The sequence below is a fragment of the Diceros bicornis genome, chromosome 39 (genome assembly GCF_020826845.1).
Source record: "Diceros bicornis minor isolate mBicDic1 chromosome 39, mDicBic1.mat.cur, whole genome shotgun sequence".
NCBI lineage: Eukaryota > Metazoa > Chordata > Mammalia > Perissodactyla > Rhinocerotidae > Diceros > Diceros bicornis.
In genome coordinates, this window is record NC_080778.1 from 2,600,993 (window position 1) to 2,618,138 (window position 17,146).

The 17,146-nt window shown below is 46.4% G+C and overlaps 1 protein-coding gene across 2 annotated transcripts in view; it reads left to right on the forward strand.

The window, feature by feature from the left end:
* The window catches only part of THBS2 (thrombospondin 2), a 31,621-nt gene extending 16,475 nt beyond the window's left edge, over positions 1–15,146 (forward strand). For both annotated transcript variants that reach the window (XM_058533976.1, XM_058533977.1), the window contains exons 10-22: positions 7–180; positions 740–867; positions 947–1,099; positions 1,742–1,960; positions 4,577–4,684; positions 5,471–5,630; positions 7,075–7,193; positions 7,831–8,065; positions 9,721–9,948; positions 10,435–10,706; positions 11,191–11,288; positions 12,618–12,757; positions 13,594–15,146. In XM_058533976.1, coding sequence (XP_058389959.1) covers positions 7–180; positions 740–867; positions 947–1,099; positions 1,742–1,960; positions 4,577–4,684; positions 5,471–5,630; positions 7,075–7,193; positions 7,831–8,065; positions 9,721–9,948; positions 10,435–10,706; positions 11,191–11,288; positions 12,618–12,757; positions 13,594–13,601 — 2,042 coding nt within the window. In that variant the 3' untranslated portion in view covers positions 13,602–15,146. The remainder of the gene's footprint in view (positions 1–6; positions 181–739; positions 868–946; positions 1,100–1,741; positions 1,961–4,576; positions 4,685–5,470; positions 5,631–7,074; positions 7,194–7,830; positions 8,066–9,720; positions 9,949–10,434; positions 10,707–11,190; positions 11,289–12,617; positions 12,758–13,593) is intronic.
* The last annotated feature ends 2,000 nt before the right edge of the window (positions 15,147–17,146 follow it).

The following is a 17,146-nucleotide window of genomic DNA, read 5'->3' on the forward strand; positions in this document are numbered from 1 at the left end:
CTTCAGTCGACGGTCGGTGGAGCCCCTGGTCTCCATGGTCAGCCTGCACGGTCACCTGTGCCGGAGGGATCCGGGAGCGGACACGCGTCTGTAACAGCCCCGAACCCCAGCACGGAGGGAAGGCCTGCGTGGGGGACGTCAAGGAGCAGCAGATGTGCAATAAGAGGAGCTGCCCCGTAGGTGGGTGTGCGCACGCGGCCTGCCTGGGCCGCCCCCCCCCGGCCCACGCGCTTCTGTCCCTGGGGTCTGCGTGCTTCAGCCAGAGGGGTCTTTGAGGAAATCACTGGGTTTCTATTCTGATTAAAAGTATAAACGTTTTTGGCAAATCTCTAGAAACAGAAAGAAAGATTAATTCTATGCACATAAAGATCACTGCTGTTAACATCTGTGTTATGTTCCTCCAGCATTTTTAGATAAAAACAGAAAATACGCAATGCAGCACGGAACCTTGTACATGATAACGGTCCTAGTGTACACGTGCTCCTGGAACCCACCCTGGTTTTACCATTTAAGGATATATCCCTGGAGGTGATAACTTTGGGTGGCTGTCCCGTGTTATGCACCAGCATATTCCTAATTAGCTCCATTACACTACACCTAGACTACAGAGAGGTTGACAGGGCAGCCCTGCGTCTCTCGGGCACAGTGTCTCTGTCCCTCTGTGAGTGACTCTGGTGCTGAGTTAATCATGGCGCTGCCGGGACCCGGCGCTAACCCTGCTCTGCTTCCTCCCACTCAGATGGCTGTTTGTCCAACCCCTGCTTCCCGGGAGCCGAGTGCAGCAGCTTCCCCGACGGGTCCTGGTCCTGTGGCTCCTGCCCAGTGGGCTTCCTGGGCAACGGCACCCACTGCGAGGACCTGGACGAGGTGGGTGCTCCCGTCCCGGGGAGAGGGGCACCCCTCGGAGATGAGGGAGCGGTGGGCTCACGTCTGCTTGTCCCCACAGTGTGCTGTGGTCACAGATGTCTGCTTCTCCATGAGCAAGGTGCACCGCTGCGTCAACACCAACCCTGGCTTCCACTGCCTGCCGTGCCCCCCTCGCTACAAAGGCAGCCAGCCCTTCGGCGTCGGGCTGGAGGCGGCCAGGACCGAAAAGCAAGTGAGCAACGCCGGCTTTGTGTTATTGTTAAAGGCTTTAAAAAGTCAGGCAAGAGTCCCAAAAAACGGAGGGTGGGATAGGGAAGAAAAAGGGTGGCGTTGTCGGAAAGATACAGATGGTACTTACTCTCAGGGCAGCCGGGGGCCGCCTGAGCCTCTGCCTGCTGTCGACCGACCAGCATGGGATGCAGAGCTGGGTTTTCATGCACCGGCGTTTAGAATGCAGGGCTCAGAGAGGAGTTTTCATGCAATCGGGGATTTACAATGTAAAATCCAGAGCTGGGTTTTCATGCACTGGGGTTTAGACTGCAGAGCTCAGAGAGGAGTTTTCATGCAAAAAATCCATGAGAGCTCGGGTGACCACTTTTCGTGTATCGTACCACCACATGGTCATCTGTGGGCTCAGACATGACCTTAGCGTGGCTCAGTGGAACTCTTGAAGAGTGCCTCAAGGCCCCTTCTGGAAAGAATAAAGTTCCGAGTTTCTGGACTCTTTTGAAGCAGCTGCCGTCTCTGCAGCGTCCCCTGGGAAGGGACCTGCACCCCTGGACTTGGCCCTGAGTGTGCCCTCAGACCCCTTGCATCAGGGTTGGGGTCTTGGGGTTGGGGTCTCGGCGTGTGTTCTAAGCCCTTTGTCCCACAGATGTGTGAGCCGGAAAACCCGTGCAAGGACAAGACACACAGCTGCCACAGGCATGCGGAGTGCGTCTACCTGGGCCACTTCAGCGACCCCATGTACAAATGCGAGTGCCAGACGGGCTACGCGGGCGACGGGCTCATCTGTGGGGAGGACTCGGACCTGGACGGCTGGCCCAACAAGAATCTGGTCTGTGCCACCAATGCCACCTACCACTGCATCAAGGTGAGGTTGGGCGCTTCAGCCTCCCTCCTGCTCCAGGAATTCCAGTTTGGGGGGTTGTGGCCCATTGGGAGGTAATTTATTGGTTTAAACAATCGGAGACGCCGAATCTCCCAGTCGCCTCCTACACTCCCTGTGGGTTTCTTTTCTTGAGACAATGACATACTAGAGAGAGTGTGCATTTTGTGGGGCTGAGGGGAGCCTGGGTGTCACGTCACCAGGGCCATCAGCCAGTGTCTCCAAGGCATCTGCCTAATGGGTTTCCATCATCGGGTTGAGCCCTTTCTGCATTAATTTCGTTCCAGTACATTCCAGGGATCACTATGAAAAAGGAGCCATATGGTCACATTGCTCGTTGTTGAGAGCTGGGAGCGGACACTGTGTCTAATACACGTTTGTTGACTGAATACAAAGCGAGGCTTGAAGTCAGTGAGGGCGGAGTAGGGGGTCCCCCTTGTGTGGGGACGTAAGCAGACCCCACACTGTTCCAAGGCTGTGGAGAGCCCAAGGAGTCTGTAGACAGTCACACAGTCAGATCTAGTAAATGTTTTTCTTGGCGAAGACCCCACTGTGCTGCAGTAGAGGAAGAGATCAGGCCACCTGGAAAAATGGAACTTCCTGAGGATCTAACAGGTGCATTGCTTTCCTGGGGCTGCTGTAGCAAATGACCACAAACCGGGTGGCTGAAAACAGCAGAAATTTATCATCTCACAGTCTGCAGCCAGGAGTCTGAAATCACAGTGTCGCCACGGTCACTCTGGAGCTTCCAGGGAGGATCCTTCCTGCCTCTTCCAGCTTCTGGTGGCTCCAGGTGTCCCTTGGCTTGTGGCCACATCACTCCAATCTCTGCTTCTGTCTTCATCTCACTTTCTCCTCTGTGTCTGTCCCAAAACTCCCTCTGCGTCGCTCTTAGAAGGACACTTTTGGTTGTACGTAGGGCCCACATGCAGACTCCAGGATAAACGCAACCTTTGAAGACGCTTAACTCAGTCACATCTTTTACCATATAAGGTTATATTCACCCTTTCATCATGTAAGGTCATATTCACTTTTACCATATAAAATTATATTCTCCCTTTCGTCATACAAGGTAATATTCACAGGTTCCAGCAATTAGGGCATGCCGTATATTTTGGGAACCATCGTTCAGTCTACTATACAAGGTGTCCCAAAACGTTTCAGAGCAGTTTTATGCCTCAATAGCTTCAGAAATGTAAACGCTACAGATTTGCAAAGAACATCATTTGAAAGTATAAATATATTCACCTTTTCAATATTTATTTGTTCTTGTGAATTTTGAGTAACAAAGTTTTAATTGAAATTTTCTTTCCGTCTCTCTTGATTCAAGATGGCAGATGTTGACTGGAACAAAAAATGAGTCTGCTTTGAGCTAACCGAGGCCATGTTCTCCCCGACCACAGCCCACCCTACCCCACCATCCCTGACATGGGGAGCTCGGGTGTCGAGCCTGGGAGTCCCTAGGGGCAGTGGGTGCTTATTGGATATGATTATTGATAAAGATTTCCATTAGGAATCAACAGTACCCAAGGCACCAGGGCAGACACAATGGAAGGTGTCCATGAAGCTAAGACTGTGCTGCTGTAAGGACATCCTACATGTTTTTTCATCTTTGTGGAATTTCAGACAGGAATTTAATAACTTTAAAAATGGCACATCACAATTCCCAAATATAACTATAATTTACGAGGACAAATAGATGCTGGCGTCAGACTGTTAAGAAACGCACGCCTCCTCTGAGAGGCTCCTGTATTTATCTGCTGCACAGGTGCTGAATCTTGCTCTGCGGGGGGCCCCCTGACCTGTGTACCCCCACAAGAAGAGTGAGCTCTCTCTCTCTTCACTGGCTGGTGTCGAAATTCGGCTCTGGACGTGGCCTCGAGAATTGAGCTTCTGTGCAGACCAGGGTCCATGTTGAACCATTCAGGGGCCCCCCTGGGGCTTCTGTGATGTGTGCATTAATGTTACTGGAACACACACTTTCTGCCCTTTTCTGGGGTTTCCATTTCCCTCAAGTTAGTGTCTGCATGGCTCAGGTTTCAGTTATAATATAGTTGGACTGAAACAAAATGATTTTTTTCTAATTATGTGAGTTGTCCACTTACTGTGAAGAGCTGAATGAGGGGAGATAATTTGGGATCCTAGGCCTTGGTTTCTGAACAGATCACTGCACCTTCAGAGACCCTGGCTAATGAGGGTTAAAGATGCATGAGCTCAGCTTTTTGATGGATGCGTTGGAGTTTGTGAGGAGCACAGGGAGCGCTGGAGGCTCTGTCCTCCACATTCTCATGGAGCAGTGGTCCCTCACTCTCATCTGCTTCTGCAGTTTTTGGCAGCTGTGCAGGGATCCTGGGCTTAGGACACAGCTCCTTTCATCTCGACTCACGAGTGGTGATGACATAATTTCCAGGGCAGCACTTGAAAAGAAATGCGTGTGCCTCTGGCCTCACTGGACGGTCTCTAATCTCTTGCTCTTGAATGAGGACAGATGCCTGGCTGGGCATCATCAGATGTATCCTCACGGTTTTACTTGGCCTGCCTTCCTGAGAGCGGGGGCTCTTCAGAATGTGGTTGTAACTAGTGTACTCCCTCTCGATGCAGGACAACTGTCCCCTCCTGCCTAATTCTGGGCAAGAAGATTTCGACAAGGACGGCATTGGCGATGCCTGCGATGATGATGATGACAATGATGGCGTCGACGATGAGAAGGTCAAATGGGGCTGTGTTGTTTCTCCATTTCAGGAGTAGAGGGATCGGAGGAGAGGAGTGATTTATACTAAATAGTTCTGTGGATGCCATCGTCTTGACTGGTATTTCTACATAAGTCATTCCCAAAAGTTACTAAGAGAGAATATTGGTCGTCTACAAACAAATCAACCAATCAGAGCATGGAGCCATCTGGGGTGTTCTGCTAGAAATGTTTTTAACAGTTTAATTTACTTTTAATTGCAAACAGAAGGAGTTATTTCCCCTCTTTCTGGTGGGGTGCCAGTGATGAGCCAGGCTGTCACTGCAATAAGTGATAGACTTACCTAATTATGGCAATACTTGGATATTACCATTTTCTGAGAAAATTGTTGCAAAACATAAATGATTTAACATTTATATGTAGTACATAATGGGCACTAGCAGGGGTAGATTACCTAAATTTTTATTTGCAGCTTTACTATGTCTGACTTTCATTGATTCATTGACTTCATTCATTCATTCATTTGACATTTAAGTACATATTCTCACCATGAAGTATATGGTATATCATTTTTGCTATATAAAATCTTAAAATTTTTAATAGCAGACAGATGCGTAAATAATTATAAGATGATTTGATATCAAGAACGTGTTGGCTCAGGCTCTCTGGCTCCGTTTTCTTCATCTCTACATGGATTATTTGGGTCTGCTCTGAGAACATGACTTATAGGAGCTAAGCCATTTGATAAGCAATCCAACAAACATTCCTGTGCTATTTCTTAAACTCTTCCTTTGTTCTTTTTCTAGGACAACTGCCAGCTTCTCTTCAATCCCCGTCAATCTGACTATGACAAAGACGAGGTTGGGGATCGCTGTGACAACTGCCCTTATGTGCACAACCCCGCCCAGATCGACACCGACAACAACGGCGAGGGAGACGCCTGTTCCGTGGACATTGATGGAGATGGTGAGTTCTGCTTATGCACTTCACGGTGAGAAGTGTTTGCAAACTCATGGTTCATTCTGTATTTATTGGACTGGCTCAACTTCATCCATATCCTAATACAAGATTAATTCATTAAGCTGTTCTCATAGGAGCCTCTCTCTTTCCCCATGGGTCAGCGGAAGGGGCTGCCAGCCTCAGGACCACCCTTTGGAAAACCAAAACTTTGGCATCTTCCTTTTTCTGACCCCAGGCTCCTAGTCCTGTGTGCTTGTGCCCTTCACAGTGTCTTCTGTAATGCACACCCCTGCTCAGAGCTCCAGGAGCCCAGTCCTCTCCCCTCGCCAAACTGTGCTTCTGGGAGGGGTCTGATGATGGGGTCTGCCCCTCCTGTGTTCCCTCTCCTGGGACATTTCCCTCCTCACCCTGATATCTTGCCATCATTGAATCATTCACTGCAAAGCTCCGCCAGGGGTTCCAGGTACCCACAGACGTTGGTGACCTCCTACACCACCAGGTCCCAGTGCCCTGGGGAAGAAGCCCTGTACCTTGCAGCACAGCCTCGCCCCTGGGTGTCTGCACGCCTGCAGCAGATCAGGGGACTCACACCCACGCTCCTTCTGCTCCATTCCACAGGCCGGCACCAGCCTCAGCCCTCAGTCAGCTCCCAGCCCCACCGGCTTGCCCTCCCCGCCCTTCCCTGAATTTGGACTCCTAGCGTATTTTCTCAGAGTAATTTGGTAAAACGCTGACTTGGCCCTCCACCTGTGCCAGGACAGCCTCCGGGCCGTGCTGCTCTCTAGTGCTCTCTAGCAGCTGGGACTTCAGGGTGACTCCCTCCTCCTGCCAGGGCAAGATAGACGCCTGGGCCTTGACTCTGCGTTTTTCCTTTTGACCCACAGATTTGAGGCTTTGCTGCTGTTGTGCCTCCTTACTGACAGTATCATTACAGTCCACTGCTAATTCGTATTTTTCCGTAACTTTAATATTTATGGAATTCATTATCTATTTTCAGATTTCTTGAGATAAAGTATTACACCTAAAAACCCATCAATCCCTGCCAATATTTTCCTACTAATGTAGGAAATGGATGAGAAGGCAACATAACCCAGGGAGCTGATCAGTTCCTAGGATCTCAATGCGTATTTCCCGAATGGATGATCAATGTAGCGAGCTCAGAGATTTACATCCTGACAACACACTTAGCAACGCCTCACTGTGTGGCATTATCCAGAAACCTCCAAGAGTTGGTTCTATTTTAAACTAAGGAAATTCGAATTTTAATGGGAAATCTGACATATGTTCTTGCATGATTCTAATAATCTTTACATTTTACCATATCCTTAGATCATTTTTTTTATTAAATAAAGGTTTGGCTATAAATTATTTAATGAGATAGGAAAAGCAACATGCCCTTTCTAAACTCATCAGGCTTCTGTTTTCTTTTTATTCCTGTGGATACCTGCAGATGTGTTCAATGAGCGAGACAACTGTCCCTACGTCTACAACACTGACCAGAGAGACACTGATGGTGATGGCGTGGGTGACCACTGTGACAACTGCCCCCTGGTGCACAACCCCGACCAGGTAATTGATTAGGTGATTGCTCAAGTGTGTCTGTGAGCAGAAGGAGGGGTCGAGGACCTGATCAGTCAGAGATACATATGCCTTTGTGGTTTTCCATCAGCTCTGCCAAGACATGACAACATAGACTCTTCAATAATTTTAATTGAAAACATTTATGGAACTTGAATCTAAGCACAATTCTCGTATCTCGGTGGCCAGAGGCCAAATGAGTAGATGCCTTCGTCTCACTGTCTGAAGGGAGAGTGTGCCTCCATTTACTTATCTCTGTACTTCCCTGATGCAAACATGGGAATTGGCTTCTCTTCCAGATTTTTCTTTGGAAGACACAGTGAGAACATAATATATGGGTACAGTTCATGGGATATGTTGTAGCAGATGATGTCAAAGATGGATGCGATTCTGGGGCTATTAACTCTTCCCAGTCTCCCTAAGTAAAGTGAACCCCTGTAGAGAGGTAGCAAAGGATGGAGAGATTCCCAGATTTTGGTCCTGGATCTGATGTAGATAGCAGTGTGACCTCTCCACGGGCTCAGCTGCTCACGTGGTGGATGCTGTGGTCCAGCCTAAACATCCCCAGGTGACTTTCAGTCTGGCGTCTGTGTCACTGGATGCATGTTCCCTGTGCTCTGTCTCCCAGACCGATGTGGACAATGACCTCGTGGGAGACCAGTGTGACAACAATGAAGACATTGATGAGGACGGCCACCAGAACAACCAGGACAACTGCCCCTATATCTCGAACGCCAACCAGGCCGACCACGACCACGATGGCCAGGGAGACGCCTGTGACTCAGATGATGACAACGACGGGATTCCCGATGACAGGGACAACTGCCGGCTCGTATTCAACCCTGAGCAGGAGGACTCAGATGGTAGGTGCCACCCAGGTCGTGCGTGAGCGACCCTGCAAGGCCACGAGGTCATCTGAAACTCCTGGTGGGAAAACCCATGCGCCTCGTGGTCTGAAGGTGCTGGGCCCATTAGATAGTGGTTTCCTCTGCCCGACTTGCTCTGCATGCTCTCGGCTTCTGGCCGTGTGATTATCCAACAGATGAAACAAGTAAATGTGTGTTTGTGCATGTCGGTATGGGCAAAAGTCTCTGTGTCCACGTAATTTTCAACTTTTGACCATATCTGTGAAGAAATGCTAGTTACAAGCAGGATGAAGCAGTGCTTCGGTATGATATGACAGTGAGGGGACGGGGAGAGTTTATTTTTTAAGAGCAAAGCAAACAAAAATGACGACTGTGAAATATCAGGAAAAAGACCTATTTTTGCCTGGCAGTGCATACGAATACGTGGTCTCTAGCAGGGTAGGATCTTGAGGAAGTAAAACCGCCCGGATGGGCTGTGGTCTTACCCATGGGAGTCTCAAGTCACAGAAGAGGAGCACAGCTGTGCTCAGCAGCCTCTGATAAAGGCTGTGAGAAGGCAGCTTCTCGGGCAGGACCCTGGCCGACTCCAGGCGCTGCGTGGAGGACATACATCCTTCGTAAACCAAGATAAAGGATATTTGGGCGTTGAGCCAGCATGACTAAGAAGCACGTGAAGAGACCCATTGGTCTGCAGGGCAGCTCCCAGGATCCCCCTTGAGGGCAGCATGAAGGGATTTCAGCAGAGAACCCAAAGCTCATTCTTGACATGAGAAAGGACATGTTCAGTTCCCACAGTCGCTCTGCTTGGGGAGGGGGCTGACCCCCCAGGGGAGAGACTCTGGGCCTTTTTCCCAGGAAGGAAGCTGGGATGGAGGAAAGCTTCCTATGAGTACGTGCCTGCCACACCGTAGGTGGAGCATGTATGATTGAACAGAACTGAAAGATAGTTTGAAGAATGCAACAGGAAACACAGTTGACCTTGATACCCTTTTCTCCCTCTAAAGCAATAAGCACTTTAGATGGGCTAGGTTAGTAAACTGAGATCTGCCTGTGGGACTGTCATCATTCCCATGGACCCCAGAGCAGGGAGGGCTGCCGCCTTCATCCCTCTACATACACCAGGGCCCATGGCCCACCCAACCCCGCCACCCCTCCCACCACCTCACTGGAAAATTTGACAAGATGCTTCCATACGAGGGAAGCCCACATCTCTCAAGGGAAAATCGTTCTCAGAGTAAGAGTTCTGCTCCAAATGCCAAGCAGATTCCAGGAAGGGATGATTAAGAGAGGCGATAATGGAAGTTCTGAAAATGATCAGAACAACAAAAAGCTGAAAGTTCAGCTTGATGTGACTTGACAGCCATTTAGGTTTCGTACCCACAGTTTTGAGTTCAGAACGAAGTGAGAAATGACTCACGTGAGAATATGATTATGGCATGCTCTGCTGCAGTATTTATCACATATTTTTTGAAAAGAACATCAAGACTCCTCATAGAATTCACTCTAAGTGTCTTAGAGATTATGGGCATGAATCCATGAGACACTATATAAGAGCTGAAGCTTGAATTTTGCTAGGTTTTCTCAGACACAGAAAGGCATGTGGCAGACGATTGACTTTCTTTTCTGGTTTTTCTGCTTGTCCTTGGTGACAGGTGATGGGCGGGGCGATGCTTGCAAAGACGACTTTGACAATGACAGCATCCCGGATATTGATGATGTGTGTCCTGAAAACAACGCCATCAGTGAGACTGACTTCAGGAACTTCCAGATGGTCCACTTGGACCCCAAGGGCACCACTCAGATCGATCCCAATTGGGTCATTCGCCATCAAGGCAAGGAGCTGGTGCAGACAGCTAACTCTGACCCTGGCATCGCAGTCGGTGAGCCTTCAAAACTACGTCATCATTCGTAGTTTCTGGGTGCAAGGTGTCCTCGGAGATTGTGGGCTGCTCTTTAGAACAAAATGGAGGGATTAGTGCGTCTTTATGGTAGCCCCCATCCTTCCATCATTTGTAAAACTCTCTGCCTAAATATTCTTGGCAGAACAACTTCGGGAAGCAGGAATTTTCCTCTCCGGAGTCTCTGAAGTTTCAAGTTCAGTAATCTACTGCATTTCATGGACTTGATCTATAAAATATTACGTAATACAGTAAATCTCTGCCGTAACTCTGTAAGTGGGACCTAAAAGAATAAAATCCCATAGATTTCATTAATCTCGCAGTAACAGAACCTGAGTGGGATAGAAGAGGAGAGCCCAACCCAAACTCCTTCTATCTGCATTCGGTGGTCCCGGGGCTAATCCAGGCATTTCCTCAAGGGCTGAGTCCAACTCAGTCTCACTACTGAGTGTTCCCTCTGGCACCCAGGTTTTGACGAGTTTGGGTCTGTGGACTTCAGCGGCACGTTTTACGTCAACACGGACCGGGACGATGACTACGCTGGCTTTGTCTTCGGCTACCAGTCCAGCAGCCGCTTCTACGTGGTGATGTGGAAGCAGGTCACTCAGACCTACTGGGAAGACCAGCCCACCCGGGCCTATGGCTACTCAGGCGTGTCCCTCAAGGTGGTCAACTCCACCACGGGGACAGGCGAGCACCTGAGGAATGCCTTGTGGCACACGGGGAACACGGAAGGACAGGTGAGAAAGAGAGGCTCCCAACCCTACCTTCGTTTTTTGTCCATTTTAACTCGTCACTATAATTTAAATAATCTTTTATTGAGTTCCTACCTTATTAAATGCACCATGCCTGGTATTTTTATAAACACGATTGGTAATCCTCTTGCAAATTAAACATGTTTCTCCCCTCATCTAGCGATAGGAGAACTGGGTTCAAAGGTTTAAATATTTTGCCCAAGGTCCCATGGTGAGGAAGTGGAGGACGCAGAATTTGAATCCGGGACTCTGGCTGGAGTGCCTGTGCTCCTAGCACTGAGCTACGTGGTTGCCAGTCAGTGGATTTTGATCCACATGAGAGATTTACACCAGGAAGTATATCAGAGGGAAGTGGGGCAACATTAGGGATTAATTTACAGAGTGACATTTTTGTTTCCATTTGGTGTTGTACAACTGTGGTTAAGACTCAGGGTGCCAATTGTACTCAAGATTAATATTTTTCCCTCAGGTTCGTACTTTATGGCATGACCCCAAAAATATTGGCTGGAAAGACTACACCGCCTACAGGTGGCATCTGACCCACAGACCTAAGACTGGTTATATAAGGTGAGGGTTGCTCGGCGCCAGCCACGTTTCTCCCAAGTGATTTCCCGTTTCGCTGAATGGCAAATTTGAATGTTGACAGACAAATAAGCCAAAGTGAATTCTAACTTGTATGTTGTTCCTGGATTTATCCACTTTAAACACCTTCTTTTTTCTACCCTGCATCCTCTACTACACATCACTTACTTTTAAAAAAACAAAAACAAAACTTTTGAAGAGGAGAAAAATCACATTTGTCTTGTTAAAATAACTTAGAGGATGATGAGCATCTCTCTTCCTGATGAATACTCTAGGCATGGGAGGGAAAGTGCAATTAAAATGTCTGCATCTTTGCAAAGTTAGGCGGTGCTTCATCTGGAGAACAGATTCATATTTATTCCTGGTATTGTGAATGGTTGAATTTAAACCACATCTTCCAATAAAACTTTCACAAATATCTGTCCAACAGAATTTTGTTATCTCGGCATCACAGCATTTGTAATTGAGAGATATATATATATATTTTGCTGAGGAAGATTTGCCCTGAGTTAACATCTATTGCCAGTCTTCCTTTTTTTTTTTCTTTTTTACCTGGGGAAGTTGTCCCTGAGCTAACATTCGTGTCAATGTTCCTCTACTTTGCATGTGGGTCGCTGCCACAGCATGGCTGGTGAGTGGTGTAGGTCTGTGCCCAGGACCTGAACCTGCAAACCTAGGCCCTGAAGTTGAGCACACTGAACTTAACCACTACGCCACAGGGTCAGCCCCCTGTAATCGATTTTGATTAAAACAAATTATGGATGATTTAAGTTCTTTTGCAAAGTTAAACTTAGCTAATAATAGCACGATCTGGTTGGATTCTTCACAGATGTCAGGAGTGTATGTGTCCCTGGTAATGATGAGCAGATCTGAGTAGGGGATGTGCTGCTGGCTGCACTGGAGTGATTTTCATGGAGAGCCTCTGGAGGTTCACTCATGTGCTCCCCCTCCTGGTGAGGAAGCGTCAGTGCATCCAGCCCTGCTCTAGGAATGTAGAATAGAGCCCTGCGCTTGCTCTCACATGGCTCACGGGTAGTAGGAAGGAAGCAAGTGAGCAGCGGTTTTAACTCAGTATGAAGGCCATGCGATCCACAACACAAAGGGGAGAACCCGGTGCCCAGGCAGGGGGAAGAGCCGCCTGACCCCCCAGAGACTGGGACATGCCCCTCACTCTACAGGACTGCTCTTTGGCTCTCAAGGGCAAGGCTCTTGTGAACCCCTGCATTGTGACGAGAAAGATGACCCCTCGCCCCCTGTGAATGTGCTTCACAGAGTTCACATTCTCTTTCTTTCTCCTTTTTCCCCTGTTTTCAGAGTCCTAGTGCATGAAGGAAAACAGGTCATGGCGGACTCAGGACCCATCTATGACCAAACCTATGCTGGCGGGCGGCTGGGTCTGTTTGTCTTCTCTCAAGAAATGGTCTATTTCTCGGACCTGAAATACGAATGCAGAGGTGGGTGTGGGAGCACCGTCCAGGGGACAGCTTGCGGAACAGAGAGTGAGGAGGACATGCATCTGACTTTGGTTTTACGGGAGTTGCACCTGAGCGCGATGAGCGGGTGGCCCGTTCCCTGCAGATGTTTTGTTTGGTCACTTGGGTTGTTTTTTGTTTGTTTATTTGTTTGTTTTAAATTGAATGTGAATGCCTTTAGTAAGACAAACACTTTCCAGTTCTTCACAGGCTCCACTCATCCCCACTGTCCTCTCTCCTATAGCTTTCTGCATTTTCTACACCTTCTGGGCCCCTAAAGCCATTTTAGGTTTCTACCCTAGCTAAAAATGAAAGAAAGAAAGAGAGAGAAAGGAAGGAAGGAAGGAAGGTGGGAAGTAAGGGTTGGTTCTCTTTAGTCATCTCTCTAGGAGTAAATTTAAATCAAAATATTACAGACCTGGAGGGAACTTAGCTCCCTTGTAAGGGAAAATGAAAATATCCCCCTTCTACAGATGAGGTAAGATGCTTCTCAAAAATCACTCATTGAAAATGACACATAAAGTAAAGAGATGAAGGGAATGCAAGAATGTTGCTTTATTTTCTTGCTTCTAGTGATGATTTCTTTTCTCTGTGTCAGGTTGCCTTTCGAGATCGCTCATGCTTCCTTCCTTCCTGCCATCCATCCTTCCATGCGTGCATGCATCCATCCATTCTTCCAACCATTCGTACATCCATCTATTTTGTGGATCCTTTTTAAAAATTAAGATAATGATACTTTAGGGTGTAGGTAAAACAAAATAAAGCAAAACTAAACTCATGGTCCAATCTTCCTAATTCTGTGTCCCGTTTTCTTGTAGATGTCTAAACAATTTGCTGCGATTCCAGCAACGTACTGTAGATGCTGTTACCTAGACACCTCAGTCCATCCTGGTACTTCCAGCTTCTCTCTCTTTAGCAGTACCTCCTGTCCCTGACTTTAACCTTGAGTGGTTCTTCACCTCCTATCCTCAATCCCAAGCCCAAGTGCCTTCAGAGGATAAACATCAACGGAACCTGAAGATGAACATCCAACCCTCTACGCTACGGGAAAAACAGTTTGATGATCTGCAAGACTTTATGTGGAGTGGAAATTGAATATGACGTGACATTGTTTTTTCTTGTTTGTTTAAAAAGAATGACGTTTACATATAAAATGTAATTACTTATTGTATTTATGTGTATATGGAGTGGAAGGGAATGTTGTGTGTAAGCCATTATCATAAATTAAGCAGGAAAAATATTGCTACACTACTTTCAGTGCTTAAAGTTGTTCCAGTTTTTGGGTTAGAGCTGTTCTACAGTATCACACAAATTGGGTCAATTATAAAGAAGGTCCGACTCAAGTCTGAAGTAAGGCCACAGTAAAGAAGAGTTCTGGAGATAGTCACGTGATGCAGGATGTCAATTAACTAATTGGAACATTAAAAATAATTACAAGAATAAATGAATACCCCTTCTCCCATTCTCTTGTCCTGCAATGAAAGCCCTCATACCCGGCAGAGACATGGTTTTATCCAAGAAAGAATATTCCTGCAAAGTGGCTCTAGCGTGAGTCCAGATGTGGGGCTGGCAAAGTCTCCTCTGTGTGAAAGGTTAACGGAGCAATTTGCTGTCATTGGAGTTGGCCTCTTGTACCGTTGTGGACTTGAGGGAACTCCTGGCCAGTCGTCACTTAACTATGCATTCTGATTGCCAGAATTTTCGCCTGAGCGTCTTTCCCAGTCTGAGCTCCTGGAGAACAGACAAGCAGACAAATACATCAGCCAATGCACTTTGCCATCAAATTCCTATTCTAGGCTTTGAAACTATGGAAAAGTTGCTTGTATCTAATTTGGTAACACATTGCATTAAGGTTCCAGTTATAAATGTTTTGTTAATATTTATTAAATGGATATAGACTGCAGTTCCATTCACCAATAACTTATTTTAAATATGCCAAGTAACCCATATGTAGCATAATTTCTAGAAATAAACATATAACAAATATATAATAATATAAAGATACAGTTGCAGCAAAATATCTTCCCGTCAAAATACAAGGCTTTATAATATTATGTTGTCATGATAAAGCATGCTATAAAATGTAATAGAATAAATAAATAATAATGAAGAGTTTATAATGGAACCTTAATATATACTGTTGCCAGTGACTTTAATTCAATATTTTTTACTGTTATCTATCTGCTGTATATAGAATTTTAAAAACTTTTAATGCTAGGGAAAAATCAGCGTTAAGTATTGCCAGACACACCCATTAACCAGTCATAGTGATATACACAAGTTTGATTTATTTTTGCTTAAGTTGCATGCTTTTTGTGCAGGAAATATTAGTCTCACTCCACATAAGGGGTTTAATAAGAGAAGTTTCTCTTGTCTGAGAAGTTTCTCTTGTCTGTCTGACTTGGGGCCAATCTCCCTCCTCTTTCTATTAATAGCGATCTCATTTCTATGTTAAATAGAGGGGGTCCATCACTTTTGTCTTAACTTACACATTTCATTTTGATAAAGTTATGTTTCTTACTTCGTTTGAGGTTGATTTTCTTTTTGTTTTGCTGCACTTTTTACTTTTTTTGTGGAACTGTATTCCCAAGACAGCAAAGGTTGAGAGCCTTCATTAAATGTAGCGATCGTGAAGAGCTTGTAGGTCTTCTGTGTTGGTGGTGTTTGGCCAAACGATACAGTGGTGTGGGATGATGATGTGAATATTTAGAATGTACCATATTTTTTTGTAAATTATTTATGTTTTTTTAAAAAGCAAACTTCTCGTACAGATGGATGGAAGTTCATTTGTTTTGCCAAAGACTGTAAATATTTATTTATTTGTTCACATGGTCAAAATTTCACCACTGAAACCCTGCATTTAGATAGAGCCTAATTTTTATACTTTCAAGATTAATAACAGGAAATAAATTGTAAAAAGGTTTTCTATACATGAATCTCTCTCCCTTTTTTAAAAAGAATTAGCAAGGTTTGTCTTGGGGGGAAGGGAGAAAAACCCCAACAGGGTAGAGTTGACATTTTGCTTTCTCTAACAGGAACAAGCCCGCTGGGTTACAAGTTTTCCTCTTTACCAGCTATAGGTGAGGATGTAGGACGGGTCCTCCTGGAGAAAGCAGCTCTATTAAGGCAGGTCTCACTCAATCCTAAGCTGCCCAGAGTTACCCATGACACAATCATAGCAATCCACTCTGCTGCTGCTTCTCGTTGTCAAACAAGAGAGCAGAACTGTGCCGTGAATTTAGGCAAGCATCATCAAAATGATGCAGAAAAAATGTAACGACCCAAGGGACCCCGCTCATTAATACAAGCTGTGCTTCTCTTGACCCATTCTCATCCCAAACCAGAGACAAAGGAGCAGAGGACTAGTGAGTGTGCATTTCATTTATTCTTTTATTTTTTTTATTTTTTATTTTTTGTGTGTGAGGAAGATCAGCCCTGAGCTAACATACGTGCTAATCCTCCTCTTTTTGCTGAGGAAGACCGGCTCTGAGCTAACATCTATTGCCAGTCCTCCTCCTTTTTTTTTTTTTCCTCCAAAGCCCCGGTAGATAGTTGTATGTCATAGTTGCACATCCTTCTAGTTGCTGTATGTGGGACGTGGCCTCAGCATGGGCGGAGAAGCTGTGCATCGGTGCGCGCCCAGATCTGAACCCGGGCTGCCAGTAGCAGAGCTGAGTGCACATTTCAAATCACAGCGTCGCAGGAGGAGGAGGACAAAGCACAACACAGTAGCTTCGGGGTTTCTCCGGCCCTTCCTAAAAGTTTTGTGGGATTCTGAGTATTATAGTGGAGTCGAATATAGGGAAAAAATATGAGGGAGAGGAATGCAGCAGGAGACAGGGAGAGGGAGAGAAGGAGATTGAGAAAAAAAAACAAGCATATTTGGCTGAAATCAGCTGGAGTGAGTCAGGCAGTGAAGTAATAAGATATAGGAAAGGCCGTCTGAGGTGACAGGATGGGAACAGGAGGCCTTGGCTCGGATTTGGGCTGTAGAATGGTGGATTTTGTGACATGAACGTGGAGGAAAAGACTAGCTCTCCATATGTGGATCAAGAAGCCTTTGAGAAGTTTAGAAACAACAAGGAAAGTGATTTTTTTTTTTTTTTTGTGAGGAAGATCAGCCCTGAGCTAACATCCATGCTAATCCTCCTCTTTTTGTTGAGGAAGACCGGCTCTAAGCTAACATCTATTGCCAATCCTCCTCCTTTTTTTCCCCAAAGCCCCAGCAGATAGTTGTATGTCATAGTTGCACAACCATCTAATTGCTGTGGGACGTGGCCTCGGCTTGGCCGGAGGAGCTGTGCGTCAGTGTGCGCCCAGGGTTCCGAACCCGGGCCGCCAGCATCTGAGCACTCACACTTAACCGCTAAG